At 37.3% G+C, this 21,704-nt stretch overlaps 2 protein-coding genes across 3 annotated transcripts in view; one reads left to right on the plus strand and one right to left on the minus strand.

The window, feature by feature from the left end:
- LOC149718233 (RNA-binding protein 38-like) overlaps positions 1-21,704 on the plus strand; it is a 122,270-nt gene that overhangs the window by 88,475 nt on the left and 12,091 nt on the right. The gene's annotated exons all lie outside the window — the stretch shown is intronic.
- On the minus strand, positions 17-1,848 carry LOC149718235 (uncharacterized). Its single transcript, XM_089836231.1, has 2 exons — positions 1,699-1,848; positions 17-1,634 (listed from the first exon to the last, which is right to left on the minus strand). The coding sequence occupies exons 1-2, from the start codon at positions 1,704-1,706 to the stop codon at positions 32-34; spliced, it is 1,611 nt and encodes a 536-aa protein (XP_089692357.1). The 5' UTR covers positions 1,707-1,848; the 3' UTR covers positions 17-31.

Here is a 21,704-nt window from a genome sequence, read left to right on the forward strand (position 1 = left end):
AAATTGAGGGTTTTTAAAATATCACAATTTTTCAAACACTTTTTTCCATGTATGGCAATGCATGGTCAACATAAAAAGCTAAGAGTTTAGGAACCATTTTTGTATTCACAAAGTTTTCATCATATTTGATTCTATCACAGAATGGTGTATTATCACCGCAGTCTACTATTAGATCACACCACTTAAGGCACGTTAAGGCTAACTGACCCTGTATTTGAAAATAGAAGTTATGGTTTTTATCTAGAGTTAGCTTCTTATTTTCGTCAAATTTCAAAAATCTAGTTGTAGGTTCTTTGGCTTGTGTTGCTTCCTCGATACTTTGGCCGAGTTCTTTACATTTTGCTAATGTTTTTATTTCTAATAGTCCATAGCCAATGTCTTGAATATGTACCAAGCGATCAGGTGATGCGCCAAACATGGGAAGTGTAGGGTTGACACATAGTCCGACTGAGAATGTGGTAGCATTAGGGTAGATAAGTTTATATTTGATGTTGGCAAGCCCTTCATTCTGTAGTCCTTCTTGAACGTATTTATTCCTTGATAGATCGGCACCATTAATTACAGATTTCAAAAACGTTTCATTAACCTCTTTTCTTCGTTTGCATATAACGCCAAATTTAGAGGCGGTTATTCGTGCTTTTCTTTCAGTTTTCCACAAGAGACAGTTTGATTGTTCCCTGGTTTCTTGTTCGAGGGTTAGCGAAGTTTCTAAATTTAATTTTAAGGAGTCTGGGATTTTCAATAAGGCCCGAGTCAAAAGGGGTTTTAAACAGTGTGGGATGTCCAATGGTCCTAACGGTAGAGAGATCTGTTGTACTCCAGATGACAGTTCGGGAGTATTAGGGCTCAATGAAGATTTTGCGGTAGGTTTAATTGCTGGGTGATAGTCATTCTCTTCTTGAATTCTACATAACATTGCGCGTTTTTTGTCCAAACGTAATTTAGCAGTTGTGTTTAAAATTCTTTCTTTCATAATGTTATTATCGCGTGGGGTTTCAAAATCTGCCAAACAGGCATAATCAAGTTGTGACTTTAATATCTCTTTCTGCCTTTCGCTATCTTTTCCAGGCATGTGTTTGATAAATTCTAATTCATTAAAGCTTCTTTTTGATAAAGTCTTATTTACTGAAGGGGCACTCCAAGATCTTGCCTTTTCGGTGCATGCTTGGTCATCTGGCAAAAAGGTTTTCCCTTCTCTTTTGCAATCCAAAATATACCATAACAAAGCTCCAACGTGTTTGCAAGCACCACCAGCTCCTGCTTTGCAACCACACCATGCCGTTTCAACCGTTCCAGTTAGAGATTTCATTTTTATTGCTATGTTGTATTTAGTATGTATGCTAAAAGATCCTTCCACTTTACTTTTAATGTAAACATAGGATTCTTCATTATTAGGCGTTCTGGATGACAAAGGTTCGCTATATATTTTTCCCTGGCTCAAGAAAACTTCAGAAACTTTATGTGCTTTAAACATACGGTAACCAAGAGCGAGATGTTTTTTTGCTTTTAATTTGTCATGATGCTTGGTTATAGAGCTTTCCTTAAATATATGCGGAATAATTTTCAATTGCTTTGTCCAGTTACCTTTTGGAAGGGCTACCCTGTTATTGACTGCTGTTTTCTTGCCTTTCTTTCTGTTATTCAAAAAAGTTTAAATGTTAGTTATAAACTCAAAATTACGTAAATTAACTCTCTTACTTTTCCATAATTAACTTTTATTCCAAAGACTTAAGCCCGCATAGTAGGGGAAGGGCCGCCGAAAAATACCGCAAAGGCTTAACGAGCCATGAAAAAAAAATGCAGACGAAAAGCGGAAATAATGTAAGACTTTCTCATTGCGCATGTCAGTGATGTCACTAAAACGTCATTTCTGTGACGTAGGAGGCAACAGGAAAAACAAGATTTCAAGACCACAAGTTTTCCGAATATTTTATAGAATGGCCTATTTATTTAAATTAAAACCAATTAATAGAAGAATTTAAATTTAGGGTATCTGACTTATAATTTTTAGTTCAAAGTCGTTAAAATGTAATATTTTTAAAATTATCTTTCGCGTGGTTTGAAGGGAAAAGGAAGATTCTTTTTTATCAATTTTAATTTGACTTCTTTTGTTTAAATTGCGCAAACTTTTCAAATTTTATTAATTCTTCCCCATGAATTGGTTTGGTTTTGAACGATAAAGAGAAAGTTTAATGATAGCGTAGTCGTTAAAACGCCAACCTTTTTATGACCGTTTTTTTTCCCGCCGCCAAATTCTTTTTCCAGGCTTTGATGATGTTTTTGATCATATTTTATTATTTTAATCAACCATAATTAATATCTTTTTGTTTAAGTAAGGAAATGATAACTTTAATGTAGTTTTTGATAAGCGGATTTCCGTTAAAATGATTATTATTTTAAAATTAAAAAAAAAATTTATATTATTATTAGCAGCAAAGGCACACGGCTTTACCTTTTAAAACATTTTTCTTCATTTTTTGGCCCGCCATTTTAAAAGATGGCGGCAAATCGAAGCCCAAAATTTTACCATAAAGCCCGTCTATAGAGTACAGGGAACAACTGTACTAAATATTAGTGAAATCTGTTGAAATGCACGGATGTTATTCCATATTGAAGGTTTTATTACATTTTTGTTCGCCATTTTTCAAGATGGCGGCAGATTGAAAAACACTTCTTAGTACGGCCCTACTAATTAAGAGCAACGTATTGAAAAACACTTCTTAGTACGGCCCTACTAATTAAGAGCAACGTCCCTGCAAAATGTTATCCTTCTAAATAAAGTGGTTTGGACTGGGCGATGATTATATGGATACCGAAATAGATTTTGAACCAGTATAGGGAAAACCGGCTTACAGGGTGAACTACCTAATGTATTTTCCCATAGCCCCTGTAGAAGTGTTTCACCCGCTGAACAAGGTTGTTTTGCGGAAACGTCATTTTGTAGGGGCAATATGAAACTAAATAGTAAATATTACATGTTTTTTATTTAATCTGGAGTTCTTTGCCTGGAGGGGGGTGGTATTTTTGTGGGTTTTTTTTTTTGAATGAATATGAAGTTCTAAGGGAGGGAGGTCGTCTTCTTCCTCTTTATTCCCCCGGCGGTTTTAGCCCCCCCCCCTTTTCTAGAAAAGGAAGGTAAATTAAATTTCAAATCCCCCCTGAAAAAGTCAATGTTTGCTCCGAGAGTTCCATTCCGGATAAAATGAAAGTTTTTCCTTTCTTTGCAATAAAATGCCTACTAACCTTTATAGAGGGCGGGTTATCCCAGTATGATTTCATTGGATTATTACATAAAGGGGGGGGGGAATGTATGACACAAGGTTGCAATGCAATGTACATGACGAACTGTAATGATAACAAAGGCATATAGAAATATTAGAAAGTCTTAATTCCCAGTATGGTTTACGATGTACTCTTTAAGTCTTGGTTACTTTCTCTCTACCGTTTCATTGGTCGACCAATCAGTATACTCTTCTTTCATATTACCAGCTAATTTGGTTTGTTCAAAGAGAATGTACCAAGAGGAGCAGAAACTTGGGACTGGCTCTGAATTTGGAGAAATTATTTCCAGGTGTTCACGTGACCGTGTCGTTTGCTTAAAAATTACCATTTGTGCGTCAACGGTCAACCCAGAGATCAACCCTTTGCCACCAACAAAAATTTGCAGCGGACATAATTTAACCAATAAAAGACGTCGCTGCTTAGCCAATCAACAAAAACCGGATTTAGTTACTCCAAAACCGTGGCCGGGCTTTTCAAAAGCCTTGTGAAAGGCTGGACTTTCTGCTCCTCGTGTTGTGGTGTTTTCTCTTTATTTTGTTCATTTGAATGCTGGGGCGTAATTGATATTGCTTCTTGGAGATTATCATAGATTTGATTTTGTGTAGTGCAAACCGATTGCTCTACATTCTTATACCCACTTTCTGTTATTTATATTTGCTTTTGGTAGTAGCGAATAGTTGCTTAACACGTAGCTCTGTACCTTTTATGTCTTTATTCCAAGAGTTACCTATTGGTATACGAAAGAATAAAGATGTCTATGAATAGATTAAACCGCGTAATGAACCATTTCAAATTCAAAAACCTGACGAAAATAACTTTATTTTTTTAAATTTATGAAAAATCTTACAAGAAGATACGTAAAGGAGCTAGGAAGAACTTGGAATCCATTATTTTCCTAAATCTTTCTCCTATTTGCTTTTTTCCGTGGAATCGTGTTGTCGTTTGTTTTTTCTTCTTTTCTTTTCATTTTTCCCCCAAAACGCTTTACTTAGACCCATAAGAGAAGGAATTCATATCTTTTTCTCCGTTTACCCGGCATGCCTTTCGTCCGCTTCTTCTCCTCGTCCAAAACTCTTTTGTCCAAGTTTTTTTTCTTCTTTCGTTTCCATATCATATGAAAAGAGAAATCATCTTTCCGCACGGCGAAGAATAGCCCCCCAGAAAAAAATGTACCATACGCCGGCCGAGAAAAACGTTTTTTGCAGTTCCATAGAAGTCGCTTTTATCTAGAGTAAATATAACAGCGTTTGTACAAAGTTCCCAGGTTGAGCTAGGTTTTTGTCGTCTTAGGTATAGGTCACGTGTGCCTTTGGTTAGTTTTTTCAATTGTATTCGCGTGAACTGAATACGTAAGAGGTTTAGATTCCCTATGGACCATTTCTATGTAACCAAGAGGGAAAGGTACAAGGGTAAAACTTTGCATTCCATCTCGCTTTTTGGCGCCTTCGCTGTAGTCTTTTAGTATCATGAGAGTGCGCATAGACGGATGGAAATGTAACAACCCCCTTGTATGTCCCGATACTTAGGCATGCCTACCCCCTTTTTTACGACAAAACGGTCTATTAAATCGCGGGAAGTAGCAGTCGACTTTATTTTAATGGAGGAACAATTTTAGAGCGACATCTATCGTTGTACAGTGAAATTAACTTTAGATAAGTTTAACGTGCCATTATTTTTAACTTTACACCGACTGACAGTTCTGGATAGATTAACTTCTCATTCATAATTAAATTTTATATAAACAGTAATCTAATTTAAATAATTTCTAAACTTTGCTAAGACTATTGTTTGAATTAGGTTCGCGCTGCAGACTATACACGCAGATGGCAGTATAAAGCATAATGGGGGTATCAAAGCAACTACTCCCTATAGATAGGGTCTGGACCGAGATGACTGTACACTCTCCTTTATATCTATCTACTCTTGATAGTGTTATAACAGATCTATTCTTGGCCCTTTTATCGTCAATGCGAAAGTAAAAGAAGGAAGAAAATAAGAGGTATAGAGCTTTTTAGTAAAGGAAGATTCTTATAAAAGATGGTAGAGAGAGAGAAAGAACTAAAAGCAGGAATGTGCCTTGCCTATCGAGTCTGGGAACCAATCAAAGTTTTCCATCGTATCGTCTTACCTTTTTACCAAGTTATTTATACCAATTCTTTCCAATATCCCCTGACAGTATCCCCCATAAATCTTTTACTTTCTCTTAAAGGTAAGGTGAAAAGGAAAAATCACTCGATTCTTCTACTAATGATAAGACCAATCTGCGTAGTGAAACAAACATCCAGGAAATACCAGCTCGGAATTATTTTAAAATTCTATTAGTTTGAGTGAGATTTCGTAGATTGTTAAATTAGCACCTCACACCAATCGCGTAACGCCCTGCCTTATTGTTAACAAAATTCACGTGCCACGCTCCGCTACATGTCGAATGAAGTTTAGAGAAAAATGTGCGCGAGATATAGAGCGTGCCACGTGAATTTTGTTAACAAGAAAGTGGGCGTTACGCGATTGGTTGGAACTTGGAGGTGTTAATTTCAAATTATTTATGAAATCTAATTTAACTAATTTGAATATTTTAAAATCATTCCAAGATATGATTTTCTTTGATGTTTCACTACGCAACTTGGTCTTATAATTAGTAGAAGAATGAATCAGTCTTCCTTTTCACAATCCCTTTAAGCCTTGGTTTCGCTGTCCTATCGGCTATGGTAGAAATGAACATCCCAGCTGAAGTTTTAGGCCTAGCTCTTTGCCCAATTTTCGCTGCCCGAGCTTTCTTTGTTGTTGGTAGTGTGGTGGTGGAAGTATGGTGTTGGTAACCGGGCCATTTACAAAAGCTAATGCCCGATTCGTGTTCGTACGTCAATTTTGACTTTAAACGGCGGCCCCGAAGCAAGGCATCCGAGGCTTGCCTGTTGCGGAATTATATATAGACCAAGGCCCAATGTTATCAGGCCATTCTATATATATAATCCATTCATAGATAATGAACGAACGCCTTATCCTGTTTTAGCTTTGATGGATTGATGAGGAAACTCTGCTGCTAGGTTTAAGGCTTAAAGCCGGACCAGCCTAGCTAGCTGACTTGATAAAGAGCCTCGCTTGTAAAACATACACACTCCTTTATATTGCTAAATTATCTCCAAACTAGCATTTTCACGAATAAATTTGTACTGCCTAAGGGGTCTTTTAACTTTGTATAATACAATATAATATTCATGGTGTAAATTATTGCATTCTTATTTAAATTATTAGTCGGTAGATTGATGGGCCGTGTGATTGATATTCGTCATTGTGATATCTATATTATGTCATTTTGTTTCTCTATGGGTGTTCCCAAAATTCAGGGTAATTATTGGACAAAAGTAAAGTGCCAGTAGGAGATTCTATGGGAAACTTCAATTTTGAGTCGGAAATGTATGTAACTTCTATGATATTATGCCCTATAAGGGACGCCGCCTTAATAAGTTATGAGCATTGAAGTATTTTATGGGGAACCTCTTCATTAAATTAGCATTGTCTTTTAGTTTCTTACGTAATTTTAAAGGGGTCATCCATATAAGACACTGCAATTTTCATAACTTTTGTTAGGGGGTGTTTCGACTCAAAATTGAATTCCCATAGAACCATCCCATTACAATTACTATAATTATTATTACTCTCATTACTCTCTCTTTTTTGAGCAATCTGTATATTTTGTTATGTAAATTAAATTTTTAATCGTAATTTCTGATTGGAGATTTCGTAATTTTATATTTGTTAGGAAACTAAAAACAAAGTTATGTAGTTTAAAATTAAATAAAACGATTGTAAGGCTTTGTTAGAAACATGGGAAGGGGAGCGGGAGTGAAAGAGGGGGATATAGTGCAATTTTGTGTTCCAGATACACAATCATAAAAAATGAAAATCAAAAAGCGAATGAACAAAAAATAAAAAAAGTTAAAAAGAAGAAAAATCAGAAAATGTCTTTTTATATGGTATATTTTTCTTTTGAATCCAAGCGTTGTAACCTAATTTTGACGAAAGGTTTTTTGGGAGAAAAGGCGAGAATATACAGCCAAGTCCTAGAACCCAGAGAGCAAGGATATTGTCTTCATTTCTCAACTGTAAAATAAATTGGATTAGATCGCTTTAAAGCGTGTTTAATTTTAAACTATTTTAAAACAGATTTAAATACCTTAAAAACGCCAAAAACAAAGTTAATTTAGTTAAATCAAGAATGTTTCCAAGACGGCAGCCCCCCTCCCCTCCCCTACTTCTACCCCTTTTTCGCCATGGAAAGTTACCGACCCCTCGTAGCTTGGAAAAAGTTTTCCTGCTTCAAAGGAAGACGAAGTAGTGGAAGAATAAAAAAAAAAGAAAAAAATACCAAGAATGCGTTTTTCTCTCTGGCTCTCTCTTTCAGTGATGGGAATCTAGGATTTTCCTCATCTTTTTTCTCCGCGACCATCTTCCATCCTATCGGCTCGCTTTGGGAAGACAGTGTACTACCCCCCCCCTTCCTAGGGCCGTGTCTATGTACAGGGTTCGTGCACGACCTGGAAAACCTGGAAAAGTCAGGGAAATTCAAAATGGGCTTAAAATTACAGGGAGAAGTAAGGGAAAAATGAGCCTAAAATTACAGGGAAAAGTCAGGGAAATTGAAAATGGGCCTAAAAGGTCAGGGATAAGTCAGGGAAATTTAAAATGGGCCTAAAAGGACAGGGGAAAGTCAGGGAAAATTTGTAAATGGGCCTATTAAAATAGGGAAATTGAAAAGGGACCTAAAAGGACAGGGATAAGCCAGGAAAAAATATTATTGGGGTAAAAGTTAGGGAAATTGAAAGTCTGGACAACAGAAAATATGTATCATAAATTTGACCAAAGCCTCCAAATTCGCGGATTTTTACTTTTAACTTAGATAAAATTAAAGTAGTTTTCAGTTTTCTTGAATTTATAACAATAACGACTCTTTCAAAATATTATTTGAAATTAGACATTTCATGAGGGAGCCTTGAACCTTAATTACCTCAACCCATAGATTAGGTTCTTTTTTACAAGACACACTGTTTATAATGTCTTTAATTACAAACAGAAGCAAAAGTAAATAGATGACAGAAGTAATTAGAATTACCTAAATCGGTGAAATGATTTTCTTTAGAATAACGTTTAGCAACATTTTACCCGATCCATCTCGTTTGGGTAATTTCTAGTTACTTTTGTTTTGGCTCACATTTCAGGCAATAATTTCGGCAATTTTCTATAATTAATTAATTTATACGTTTGCCATGTAAGATGGTCAGGGAAATTTGTGGATTTCTTCCTGGAAAACGTGGGAATTTCAGGGAATCTCATTCCAAAAAGCTTTTTGTACTAACCCTGATATAGAAAGCGAGGCTCCTAATGTTATTGGTCGATAAGTTCGATAACCATCCCATTAGTGTCGCGCGCGGATTTTTTTTCTTTTCCTCGCATCCCACCAATTTTTTTTCACTCTAGCCTAGTTCCTCCTCCCTCGTAGTTGGTCTCCTTTTCCGTTCCCGTTCGCTATTGCCAGAGAAATCAACGGGCGGGGAGCGTTGCCATGGCAACCGACAACGTTTCTCCTCCGCAGTTCCGCATCTTTGATCCCCTCCACCCCTCCTCATACAGAACGATGTCGATTGAGAAGTTTTTAGTTAAGTTCGCATTTAAATTGTACCTAGGTTTTAGTTGTTATTGTCTTCAAACACTAATAACTTCAGGACTTCTTTTTATAGCACAATAACAAATGTACTCTTAACATTAGGCAACTATCTTTTCGAACAACTAAATAACTAAAAAACAAATTAAGGAAATAACAGGGAGAATGAAATTAAGGAAACAAACAGGGAAATAAATAAACAGTTAAGGAAATGATTAGCGGAAAACTTAGTTAAGGAAATGATTAGGGGAAAACTTAGTTAAGGAAATGATTAGGGGAAAACTTAGTTAAGGAAATTATTAGGGGAAAACCTGGTTAAGGAAATGATTAAGGGGGAAAACCTGGTTAAGGAAATGATGAAGGGGAAAACCCTGGTTAAGGAAACGATTAGGTGGGAAAACCTGGTTAAGGAAATGATTAAGGGGAAAACCCTGGTTAAGGAAACGATTAGGTGGGAAAACCCTGGTTAAGAAAACGATTAGGTGGGAAAACCCTGGTTAAGAAAACGATTAGGTGGGAAAACCCTGGTTAAGAAAACGATTAGGTGGGAAAACCCTGGTTAAGAAAACGATTAGGTGGGAAAACCCTGGTTAAGAAAACGATTAGGTGGGAAAACCCTGGTTAAGAAAACGATTAGGTGGGAAAACCCTGGTTAAGGAAACGATTAGGTGGGAAAACCCTGGTTAAGGAAACGATTAGGTGGGAAAACCCTGGTTAAGGAAACGATTAGGTGGGAAAACCCTGGTTAAGGAAACGATTAGGTGGGAAAACCCTGGTTAAGGAAACGATTAGGTGGGAAAACCCTGGTTAAGGAAACGATTAGGTGGGAAAACCCTGGTTAAGGAAACGATTAGGTGGGAAAACCCTGGTTAAGGAAACGATTAGGTGGGAAAACCCTGGTTAAGGAAACGATTAGGTGGGAAAACCCTGGTTAAGGAAACGATTAGGTGGGAAAACCCTGGTTAAGGAAACGATTAGGTGGGAAAAACCTGGTTAAGGAAACGATTAGGTGGGAAAAACCTGGTTAAGGAAACGATTAGGTGGGAAAAACCTGGTTAAGGAAACGATTAGGTGGGAAAAACCTGGTTAAGGAAACGATTAGGTGGGAAAAACCTGGTTAAGGAAACGATTAGGTGGGAAAAACCTGGTTAAGGAAACGATTAGGTGGGAAAAACCTGGTTAAGGAAACGATTAGGTGGGAAAAACCTGGTTAAGGAAACGATTAGGTGGGAAAAACCTGGTTAAGGAAACGATTAGGTGGGAAAAACCTGGTTAAGGAAACGATTAGGTGAGAAAAACCTGGTTAAGGAAACGATTAGGTGAGAAAAACCTGGTTAAGGAAACGATTAGGTGAGAAAAACCTGGTTAAGGAAACGATTAGGTGAGAAAAACCTGGTTAAGGAAACGATTAGGTGAGAAAAACCTGGTTAAGGAAACGATTAGGTGAGAAAAACCTGGTTAAGGAAACGATTAGGTGAGAAAAACCTGGTTAAGGAAACGATTAGGTGAGAAAAACCTGGTTAAGGAAACGATTAGGTGGGAAAAACCTGGTTAAAAAGTCAACTTGCAACTTGATGATCTGAAAATTAATTTGCTATTTTCGTTGGTCCGATCTCACCCACAATGAATATTTATAAACCCCTTTTTTTCGTTATGTCTTTCTCGTTTACTTTTTTTTATTGGAAATTAAAAGGAAAAGAAATAAAATAGATGGAGTTGGGGGAGGAGGATGAGGAGGGGGGATGAGATAGTTTACAATATCCGCCGCACCATCCTGTTCTAGTGTGGTTTTATTTTTTAAGGCAAGGAGGTATCATTTAGGAAATTGTTTTTTGCTCCTCATCACTTTCATTCTTCTCTCTCTTCCACTTCCCCCCACTCCCATCCGCATCTGCTCTTGAGCTTCTTTTTTCTCCATTCCACGATGCCAGGGTATCGGTTTTTATTGAATATTGACTCGAAGAAAAGAGGGAATAAAAAGAGGAGAAAAGAAAAACGAAGCCGAGTATATAGTCTCTGAAATAAGACGATTTTTGTGGGATCTTTAAAAACAGAATAACATTCGTGGCACGTTTTGGGCGACTTGAGCTTTTCCGGGTCTTTTTTATCCTCTTTTCTTTTGGACCAGTATTATAAGTTGTAAATGCAAAAGTATTTTAAAGGGATAGTTATCGTACCAGGAATGCATGCAGCTACTAGGAATCATTGTGGGCTGTGCTTGAGAAGTTACTATCTGTGGTTACGCCTCATATTTGTGACGTCTTTCTATCTATGATTTTATTGGTTGGTAGTAACGCGAGTTCCTAAGGAGTAAGGTGCTGCGTGATATTAAAAAGTAAAATTCGTCATAGATAATGATTGGTCTAACTCCTCCCACAAAATCCGCCTAGATAAATTGAGTAAAAATGAATGGCTACGCAATTATTCAGAGTAGCTGTATGCATTCCTGTAAAAACGTATTTATTGGTAGTGGATGTTAAATGATACTATCCCTTTAAAGGGGAAAATTCCACGTAAAGTTTGCCGATTTAAGGTTGTTAATTTTAATTAAATTTAATGATATCGTATATTTTAAATCCCCTGGATTTAATAATCCTTTATTTTTATAATCCCTTGAAATAACACAAACAAAACCCTTACGCGATAAAAAGAATTGCATTTTTAGTTTTTTTTGCTCTTAATCCTCTCTAGTAACCATAGCAACCACACGCTGCATGAAAATCCCTTAAAATTAAGGGTTATACCATACGTGAATTTATTCAATTCTTTCAATATAATATTGTATTTGGTATAATAGATATTTTAGTGGTAGAATGTGATGTCATTCATATAGTGCAGTATACTGATAAGAACCTCTGGTATTTCGGTTGAAAAAAATAAATATCCTAGGCCTATATCGAAAAACTGGGAAAAAATAATCATGTCAGATATCGAGAAAGGAAAATCTCTTTTGTTGAGCACAAAAAAAAATTGCAGTTTTTCCCGTTCAGAACGTTTAACGTCAGATCATGGCTTTCACCATTTTTTAAACCGTGGGAAATTATTGCTGGTTTATGGTTTATTGCTTTGAAAATACGGTCGTTTTTGTGGTCACAACAGGGATAGACTTAATTTTAGAAGCAGGAATGGAGAACAGAGTAATCAGGGCGCGCGTCCACGTGACGGGGGGGGGGTATGAAAGAAGAGGCGGGTCACAGCGACAGAGGTAAAAAGGAATTACGTATTTTTCGCCGTTCCCGTCCGCAACGTCATCAAAACGTAGTTTATAAGTGAGCCAATAAGATAATTTAAACTTTTCGTTACGTGTTGGAGGGAGGGGCTCTATACTGGGGCTATGAGTCGGACTGACGTAAATACTAACCGTTAGACTCCATTCCTACTTCTAAAATTAAATCTATCCCTGGTCACAATAAATAGCTAGTTGCCGTCATTGTGTGAGCTATGGCTAAAGAAAAGGCGCTAACGAGGGTGGCGCCATCTCGCCAAGGCCCGACGAAACTGAAAACTAGTTTTCAAACTAAACCCGTGCACGAATCTTTAACGTAGCTGTTGACAAGTGTCTAATTAATAAAACAAAGCGACGATATTAGTCTAGTCTGAACGTGCTTTAAGATTTTGTAGTGCAAACCTGATAAATAACCAAATATAATTAGGTTTGCCTGAATTAGAAAATTTAGACAAATGTTTATTTTGAACGTATCCATCTTGTTTTAACCTTAAACGAAATTCTAGCCCACGTTGATGGTAGCAAAAAAAAAAAAAAAATAAAACCAACTCCGATATATCTGAAGCTTTAGGCTCAGTTAGTGACGTAACGTTATAGAAGGCACCCACCAAAAACCCCAAAAAGTAAAGAAATAAGAAAGACAGAAAACCGTTGTATTTTTCAAAGCAATCTTAGAATAAACCTAGAACTAAAGTCCTTCCCGAGTCCTGAGTCCAGACGTTTGTGAAAACTGAAATCCTTTGGAGAGAAAAAAATAAATAAGACCAAGGCTTAGGTGGGTTTCTTTCCTACCTATTGTGTATTGAAAACTGATGTTGAAACGAAAGATTGATCAAAGTAACTCCAAAACGACGCCAATCGGAGCGGAAAGATTTTTGGGTGAACGCTGTAATAGCGAGAGTGAGTGAGGAGGAATCCTAGATATAAGGAAGTATGGACCAAGGCTTAGTGGAAAATGTTAGGATTCGTGTAAAAAACTACACTTAGGCGGTTGTTGATATTTTTGATATCTAATAAATGGGGAAAAATGGCTTCTAATCATTTATAAACCGCTATTGTGTTCCGGGGGACAAGAATTCGGGCCTTGGCTGCTATCTGTGATATAAAGTTTCCTGAGTCCTGACGACGTCCGAGTAGTGGCGTGGCAAGCAATCCGTGTTATCTTCGCATAGTATATAATACAGTCCAAGACTGGACTCTATACTATTATTATATAAAAATGAGAGAGGATTTTTCCCATCTAAGAAACTATTTCATTCAACCCCTTCTTCCTACGAAGATAGATAAGAACCCAAGTCCCTTTCTATCGTCAGCTTTATTAAAGCGTACGTCAGTGATTCGACATAGATCTTAATACCACGACGAACACCAGGTGAATGTTCGTTACTTGGCAAGTAGCGAATGTTCGTTACTTGGCAAGTAGCGAATGTTCGTTGCTTGACAAATAGCGAATAGCCGCCATTTAACTGTCTACACACAATACAGGGACTGCATCCAATCTATATAATCGTGAAACGAACTTATGGACCGAATAAACATGATTTCCGACAACCAACTTGTTTTACTTGGGAAATAGCGAATATTCTTTAATTGGCAAATAGTAAATAACCGCCTTTTAACTGTCTAGACACCATACAGGTTCTGAATTCAATCTATATAATTATTAAACGAACTTATGGACCGAATGAAACACGATTTCCGACAACCAACTTGTTTTACTTGGGAAATAGTGAATATTCGTTACTTGGCAAATAACGAATATTCGTTACTTGGCAAATAACGAATATTCGCTACTTGACAAATAGCGAATAACCGCCCTTAAACTAACTGTCTAGACACCATACAGGGACTGAATTTGATCTATATAATTTAACTTATTGACTTATTCCTACAACCAACTTGGTATTTGTCTAACCTTTCCTATAGGCCTAGTTCTTTCGAAAAATAGCCATAATAATTGATACTATGCGTAGGTATATTAACGCCACAATTTCCTTATAAATTCATTGAATATAAAAATAAAGTAAAAGAATACTGTTGAATATATTCCACTGCACGGTGCTCTCTTTCTCTCTCTCTACTTGTTATAAGAGATCCAATTTCTTTAAAAACTCTTAGGTACTTGAAAACCCATATAACTTGTTTTATTTTTTATAGTATATATATTACTATATTGATATAGCTAAGGTTTGCGTGCCTACACTACAGTTCAGAGTTAACTTCACCGAAGTTTACTCCCTCTAAAGAATAAAGTAAAAACTGGCTTCGGGCCCTTTTCAAAGGTCACTTGGGAACATTTTATTGGTTTCTTTATATATTTTGTTGGCCAGTGCCTTCTTTAGCCTAAAACATGTTCTATTTTTAAACACGTTTGTATACGGTTGAAAAAAAATCATCCAATGGAACCACCGTTTTAATCTTGGTATCAAAGGATCCTACCGCTCCTCAACCCTCCCAAAAAAATAGGCCAAATATATATATTGGAGTATCTTTTGGTCTATTTTTTTGTTGCGGTGTACTTTTCCGATGAGGAATGAATTTAGTACAGACTACAAAACTTTCTGAACATTAGTTATTTTATAAAGGGAAAAGCACCGCAAGGAAAAATAGGCTAAAATATTGTTAGGTCTAATTATTGAATTGTTTCAAATCAACGCAAACGTGGTTTGTTCCTACAAACCCGGAGAACCTGGAAATGTCAGGGAAAAAAATTGTTGACTAAAAATTCAGGGGGAATTCATGGAAATTTATAATTTTCACTAAAATTCAGGGAAATTTGTGAGGTTTGAGTAAGTTTTCCCTAAGGGGGTTGATGTTTTAACTAAAAAAGCCTAATACAGTAGTTTTTACTCCAAATAAACCACACCGGCAGTTACTAGGGAAATTTATGCAAAAAAACCCTAAAAATATCAGGGAAATTGGTTTTCCAATAGTTGTATGAACCCTTGCAAATGGTTTGCTAAATCAAAGTAAACACGAGTATTTGTCGTCTTAATCCTCAGCTCGCCATAGAGTCGATACTTACCACGTCGAATATTTGTTACTCGCCAAATAGCGGCGAATGATGTCGAGACTTAGAAAACATCCACCTCTTGAGAAAATACCGAGCTGCTTTAGAATTTAATGATTATAAATGTCTCGTTCAGGGTTTCGTCTCGAAAACAGACTGTACTTGTACTTGTACATTAAGGGGGGGGGGAATAACATTTGTTTTCATTCCTAAACCCCTAAAGTCACCTTGGAAAGAAACTTTGTTGATAGCAGACGATGTTTTGTCGGGGATCTAATAACCCCCGGGGACTCGTTTGAGAAAATTTCAACCTCCTTTTCGTCACCGTGTATTTTTCTCCAGAAAAGGCTTAGGTTTGCTTGCATTTTTTGATGGAAAAACAGCGAAAAATGTCATCTATGCCTACCTTTTGGTAAGAAGAAAAAAATTGGTGAAAAACAAGAGGTTTGCATGATGGTTTTACGTGTATAAATTTGTGAGAAAAAGAAAGGGACAGTGAAGAGTTTAAATTAGGCTTAGCGTTTAATGCTTGTAAAGGCTGGGCTTGAGTTTCAGGGTTTATAGGGTTTCATCAACCCTTCGTTGTTTGTTTAAGGGTTTAAAATTTCGACTTGGAACCTTAATTTAATGATAGAAGCCGAGGAGGCGGGAAAAGCCTTTGGGAATTACTAAAGTTAACTTTCCATTCAAAATTTCCTTACCCCTATATACGGTCGATTAAACCACCGAAAAGGTCTTCTTGCTTTAAAAACAAAACTTCTTTTAGTATTATTATTACTAAGCCTTGGTGTTTCTTTCATCAGAATCTACAAAACCTTAAAAGACTCTTGCCTAAAACCGTTAAAATATGTGGTGGTGATGTGGTGTAACTTTTAAATTTTACCGAAACACGTCTCCTAAGCCTAAAACTCAAGTTTTAAAAATAGGCTTAGGAACGTAAAGGCCTAGTAGTAACCCAACCCAAGAAGGTGATCTTCCCGCCCCTTTGGTGTTTCCTTCCCTTCTGGAATAAATGAAATAGTCTATTATAACTTGTAAATTTTAAATGTTACGAACTGCATAGGACGAACAGACTTGGAACTAACAGACTAAAGGAATGTAAATGACACGAATACTAAGTTTATTATATAGCTTATAAATTTTAAATTTTACTAAACACGTATGACTAAAAATAGGCTTAGAAAAACAAAGGCTTAAGATACTTATGGAATGTAAATGACACGAAAACTTATAATTGCGTCGTACTTCTGTATACAGTTGAGCTTTCGTTTTGAATATTTTCCTTAAGGGGTAGACCACTTCCCCGGAAATGATTTCAAGGCTTAAATGAACACAATCCCATTATTTAGAGGCGTTCTACCCCTTCCTCAAGAGGGAAATTTTAAAAGTACTTTTCTAACTCGACCGCCTCGGCAGACACTATCTTTATTTATATCGGGTTAGGCCGGCCTTAAAACGCTTTAAATAATTAATCACGACTAATTTAACGGAAGCGAAAACGCCCTTATCCCAAATTGAGAGTGCAATGCCTGTAGAGTTAGCCTTACTCTTGTTGTATCTTTGATTCCAACGAACTTCGCGCCTGCGTCCGATTCAAATCTTTTCCAATAGGATAATTACACCCAGTAGTTGCTACTACAAGAACCACCGGACGAGTTAGCTAGGTCAGTCCAGTTCTGTTCTGACAAACGTAAATTTTTAGACTTTCCGGATGTAAGAATCTTCGAGCAGGGTTCGTACAAACATGGAATTTGAATGGAAATTATTGCAATAGAAGTAACATAAGCAGATACATTGTTTTTGTTGAGTTTCTCTTGACGTGTTGTGTTAGATGTTATCGTGCGTGAAAAAGCCCTGGAATTACATGGGAGTATCCATGAAAAAGCAGGAAATATGTTGAAAATCCTGGAAATATTAAGGAGAATCGTTGAAAACCCTGAAAATGCCAGGGCAAATCGCGAAATATCAAGGAGAATCATTAGGGATAATCCTGGAATTATCAAGGATAATCATTGAAAACCCTGAAAATAGCCGCCAAAATCCTGGAAATATCAAGGAGAAATATTGAAAACCCTGAAAATACCAGGGAAAGTCGTGGAAATATCAAGGAGAAATTGAAAACCCTGAAAATGGCAGGGAAAATTGTGGAATATCAAGGAGAATCATTGAAAACCCTGAAAATGCCAGGGAAAATTTTGGAATATCAAGGAGAATCATTGAAAACCCTGAAAATGCCAGGGAAAATTTTGGAATATCAAGGAGAATCATTGAAAACCCTAGAAATATCAGGGAGAATGGTTTAGGTCCTTCCTAAACGGATCAAACATGTTTCAGATACTCAGACAATAACATTATAGGGAAACGGCATCCATTTACCATTGACTAGATTAAACTCGATTGAAAGATAACGTTGAATGCCATATAGGCATCTATATACAATCACAAACCCCTAAAGAAAATGATGCAGACGCTATTGTGTTGTGCCCTGAATACAATACAGAGATAGACCAAGGCCCGAACCGAATTTACCTATATCCAGATTAGTTTTTGGGGGCCTAACCGTATCCTTCGGCAAGCAACTGAAGCTTTCCTATTACAATAAGGCCTTAGATACCATGACCAGATCAGTTGCTAAGCGAAAGAAGAGAAAAGGATGAAGATAGGAAAGATGCCTTGACGATGAAATTGTCCAACTCGGGCGGAAAACATTTCACGGCTTTTGGAACATTGGAAAGAAATACCCTTCTAGCTATTGGCGGGGGGATTTGTGGGGGGGGGGAGGAATTTTGGGGCCTCGGAGGCAGCACGCGCCCCTGCATTCACTATCTGTCACAAAAATTTGGGGTTACTTCGTTATCGGGTTTTTTGTTTTTCAAGGCAACGGGGGAAATATATCTTCCAGAAACTGTTTTGTGATGGCGCGTGAACCCGTGAAAGATGTAACACGTTCATGGACGTTGTATTTCGAAAGAGGACCGGAAAATATGAAATTATTATTTTTTTTTATTGCGGCCAAATTAGCATTAATTATGATTGCAGTGAGGTTAGATGAATACATTATTTAATTAACCATTACCTTTAAACGGAGATTATACTTTGAAAATAACTAATTAATTTCGAAATTATGACCTTGATATACCACCAGAAACAATAGTGATACGTTCCCCTACGCGCCTAGCTTTAAATAAACAGTGGTTTCTGAATATTTCTACAGTTATAGTCCCATCCAATATAGGTAGGGCCGCTGTTTTGAAAAGTGAATATAATAACAGCGAGGTTTAAGTTGATGTCTGCGACAGATTCAACTGTTCTACTCAAAAATATGTCACTGTTCTTTAACCGAAATGCCTTCATATAGAAATAATACACCGAATCTCTTTTTCGAGTTTCAATGCACCCCATTTTTACAACAACGAAAAAAAAGACGGTGAATAGTATAGTTGATTCCCGCCAAACTTACAATCTTTCCCGCTCTTTTTCTCTTTGTTCTATCTTTATCAATAGCTCCTCCCCTCCCCCCCGGTTCGGATCCTCCTCGAGATCCTTGCACGCGCCGCTTCGACTTCTTCAAGCGTCGTCTGTCGCTCGCGCGCGTGGCGTGGGTAGCAAAGCTGGGGTTCACGCGCCAAAATCTCACCCAATCTATAGATGGTACAATTAAGGCCTGATCCTTTTGAGTTGGCGGTTCTTTCTTTCTTTCTTCTCTTGAGCCAGCAGCCATTGTTTTTTTGGTGGATGAAAGAGAGGTTCTCCATTGGGTGGGGCACACGCCACCCTAGAGTTGAGTTTCTGCCACCGCACGCGCCTAGGGAAACATTGGAAACACACTCTTCTTTTTTTCTTTTCCCTGATGATGTGATTTAACTTTGTCGTGGTGATGTCCTTCGAGTGGAATACGATGGCTTCGCGGTCTATTTTGGTTTCTATCCCTAGCTGTGTGTGTGTGAGTTTGTGGATGTTAGACTTTGAGTGACAGGAAAAACTGACGCGTATTTCACATTCTCTAGACGAGCTAGAGGATCACAAAAGTGACAAGTCTTATTTCCTACACCCTCGCAAGCTAGCTTCGTCTAGATAGAGACTGAGTTGAGAGAGAGTGAGAGAGAGAGAAAAAAAAAACATGGAATGATTATCAGAAGTTTATCATTTAGAGGGAGAGTGAAAAGGAAGATAGTGATTCTTTTTCTTCTGGTAGTTAGTTATAAGACCAAACTCTGCCTTTTTGTTAACAAAATTCTTGTGGCACTCTCCGCTACATGTCGAATGAAATTTAGCGCGAAATTTGACAAAAATTGCTAGATATAGAGCGTACCACATAAATTATGTTAACAAGTTGGCAGTCTGGCAGGGCGTCACGTGATTGGTCGGAGGTGCTATTTGCAGATTTGTCTTTTAAGGGACTGGTACTACTAGCTTTGATTGTTTTCAGTGTTTTTATTAACAATTTGTACAGCCAAAAACGAAGACCCCAACTCGAAACTGGCAACCATGTTTCCTAGATTTTCCAGTGGATGGACAGTTGTCTATTTCAACTTCATATTATGAACCTCCATATTGCATACACACGCGTAATCACGCTTATACCTCCATAGTTTTTACTTTGTACTCCTTAGATGAAACGAACCCTCTGTGTTTCTCCTTGACTTCACGACTATATGGTGTTCTTTTTATATTGTCTTCTCGCCTCCCCTCGTTCTTTCTTATCACTTGTCGAAACGATACGCTTCTCCCTTCTGTTGCAAACAAGAACACAAAGTATCAGTTTGGTCAACTCAATACGGAGAGCTTTGTATTTTTGTTTTTATTTCTGCCTTGTATCTTAAGCCTTGGTCTTAGCGTGCCGCCGCTCTTTTCATCTTTCTTTTAACTTTTAAATCTCTATCCATTATTTCGCGACGTGCCAAACATTATAGAGTTTAAGAAACTTACTTGCCCATGCACCAAACGTCTAAACGTTTGCAATTTATTTTGGTTAAGTTAGAATTACGCAAAAACTTGTACGGATTGTTAAGCCTTGTTTTAAAATGTAGGTGCTAAGCCTAGTTTGAATTTGAATGAATATTGAATAAAAAATGGCACGTGGCATATTTCGCGCCACATCTTTCTTAAACTTTGTTATTTGTCTGTTCTGTTCTGTTCTTGTTAAGTTAAAGACAAGGCTTAACATCGATTCTCGTCATCCACTCTCCTGGGTGGGATGAATGATAAAAAGGTTAAAGGTTAAATATCACCTTAAACAGGCCTTTTTTATACGTGTATATTTAGAAAGTCGGGGTGGTTTAGCTATTTGGAGGTTTGAAAATGGTTGATTTTACTGGACTACTTTTAGAATAAGACTCAAAAACATTAGTAGAATTGAATATAAGTTGATTTAAACCGATTTTTAGTGGCTAGTTATTAGGCGTAAAAGATTGGAGGCCATTGTCCCCGGTATTTTCCCCAATTTTAGTGGAGTTCCTAGTCAAATAGCTAGCTAAACCAGCCTGCGTAAGAAACATCTGGATGCTCATCTCAAATTTCTTAAATTCGTATTTCGTTTTTTTTTTCTTTCGACGACTTCTTCCTTTTCAAAGCTTGCTTATTTCCCGCGTGTGACATCTTTATTTCGGGTCCCTTTCCTCCTCAACTTCCGCCGCGTATTACTTCCCACTTCCCTCTTCCGCGTCCTATTACTACGCCAACTCCGAGGGGATGACCACTATGCCTTGCCATTTAACTAAGCAATGTAAAATTTGATTGGTCTTTGAAAAATTAATTATGGAGCTTGGGAAATAAGGAATCTAATTGAACTGGACATACGACCAGTAGAGACCAAGTACTCAGTTGCCGAGTTGTAAATTTACTTAGAAAAGTAGTCCGATACCGATATGTGGACAGCAAAGACCTTAGATATGGCTTTGGTGCAGGACTGGTAATTTTGAAGCTATATTTAACGTTTTGGGACCACATACACAACCGGATGTTCCGTATTAACCCTATTTCTAGCAGACGATTCTGTGGCTGCCATTTTGAAAAGGGTATATTATATGTGACAGAAATACATAAAGCTACTAGGAATCATTGTGTACGTGAAAACCATTTTCACTCAACGTATATAGGCGGATTTTGTTTTGAAGAGTTAGCTAGACTAATCATTATGTATAACGAAATTTACCTAGCAAATAATCTATCTTTCTGCGCCTTGCACTTGGCGTTGCTATTAACCAATGAAACAACAGTTAGAAAGATGCCATCAGAACTATGAGGCGTAAGTTCTCAAGCCCGGTATACCCACAAAACCCGAATTCATAGAAATTAACATGGGAGATAATGACTACACAATGATTCCAATTATCTATATGTATTCCAGGAGATATCCATTTCCTTGGCTTAAAATTAACCGGGTGAAAGTTTCGGGTGTGTGTTTGTGTGTGTCCCTTTTTTTCTTACTGGGAATTTAATACACGGGTCTCTTTTAGAGTTTCCTTTCTTTCTTGTTGCTCAAGGAAGAGGTACACCTCAGTTAAGGGGGGGCAGGGGAGGGG

Source organism: Phalangium opilio, unplaced genomic scaffold, assembly GCF_054372755.1.
Source record: "Phalangium opilio isolate 3A_F unplaced genomic scaffold, DU_Popi_V2 ptg000002l_1, whole genome shotgun sequence".
Classification (NCBI taxonomy): Eukaryota; Metazoa; Arthropoda; class Arachnida; order Opiliones; family Phalangiidae; genus Phalangium; species Phalangium opilio.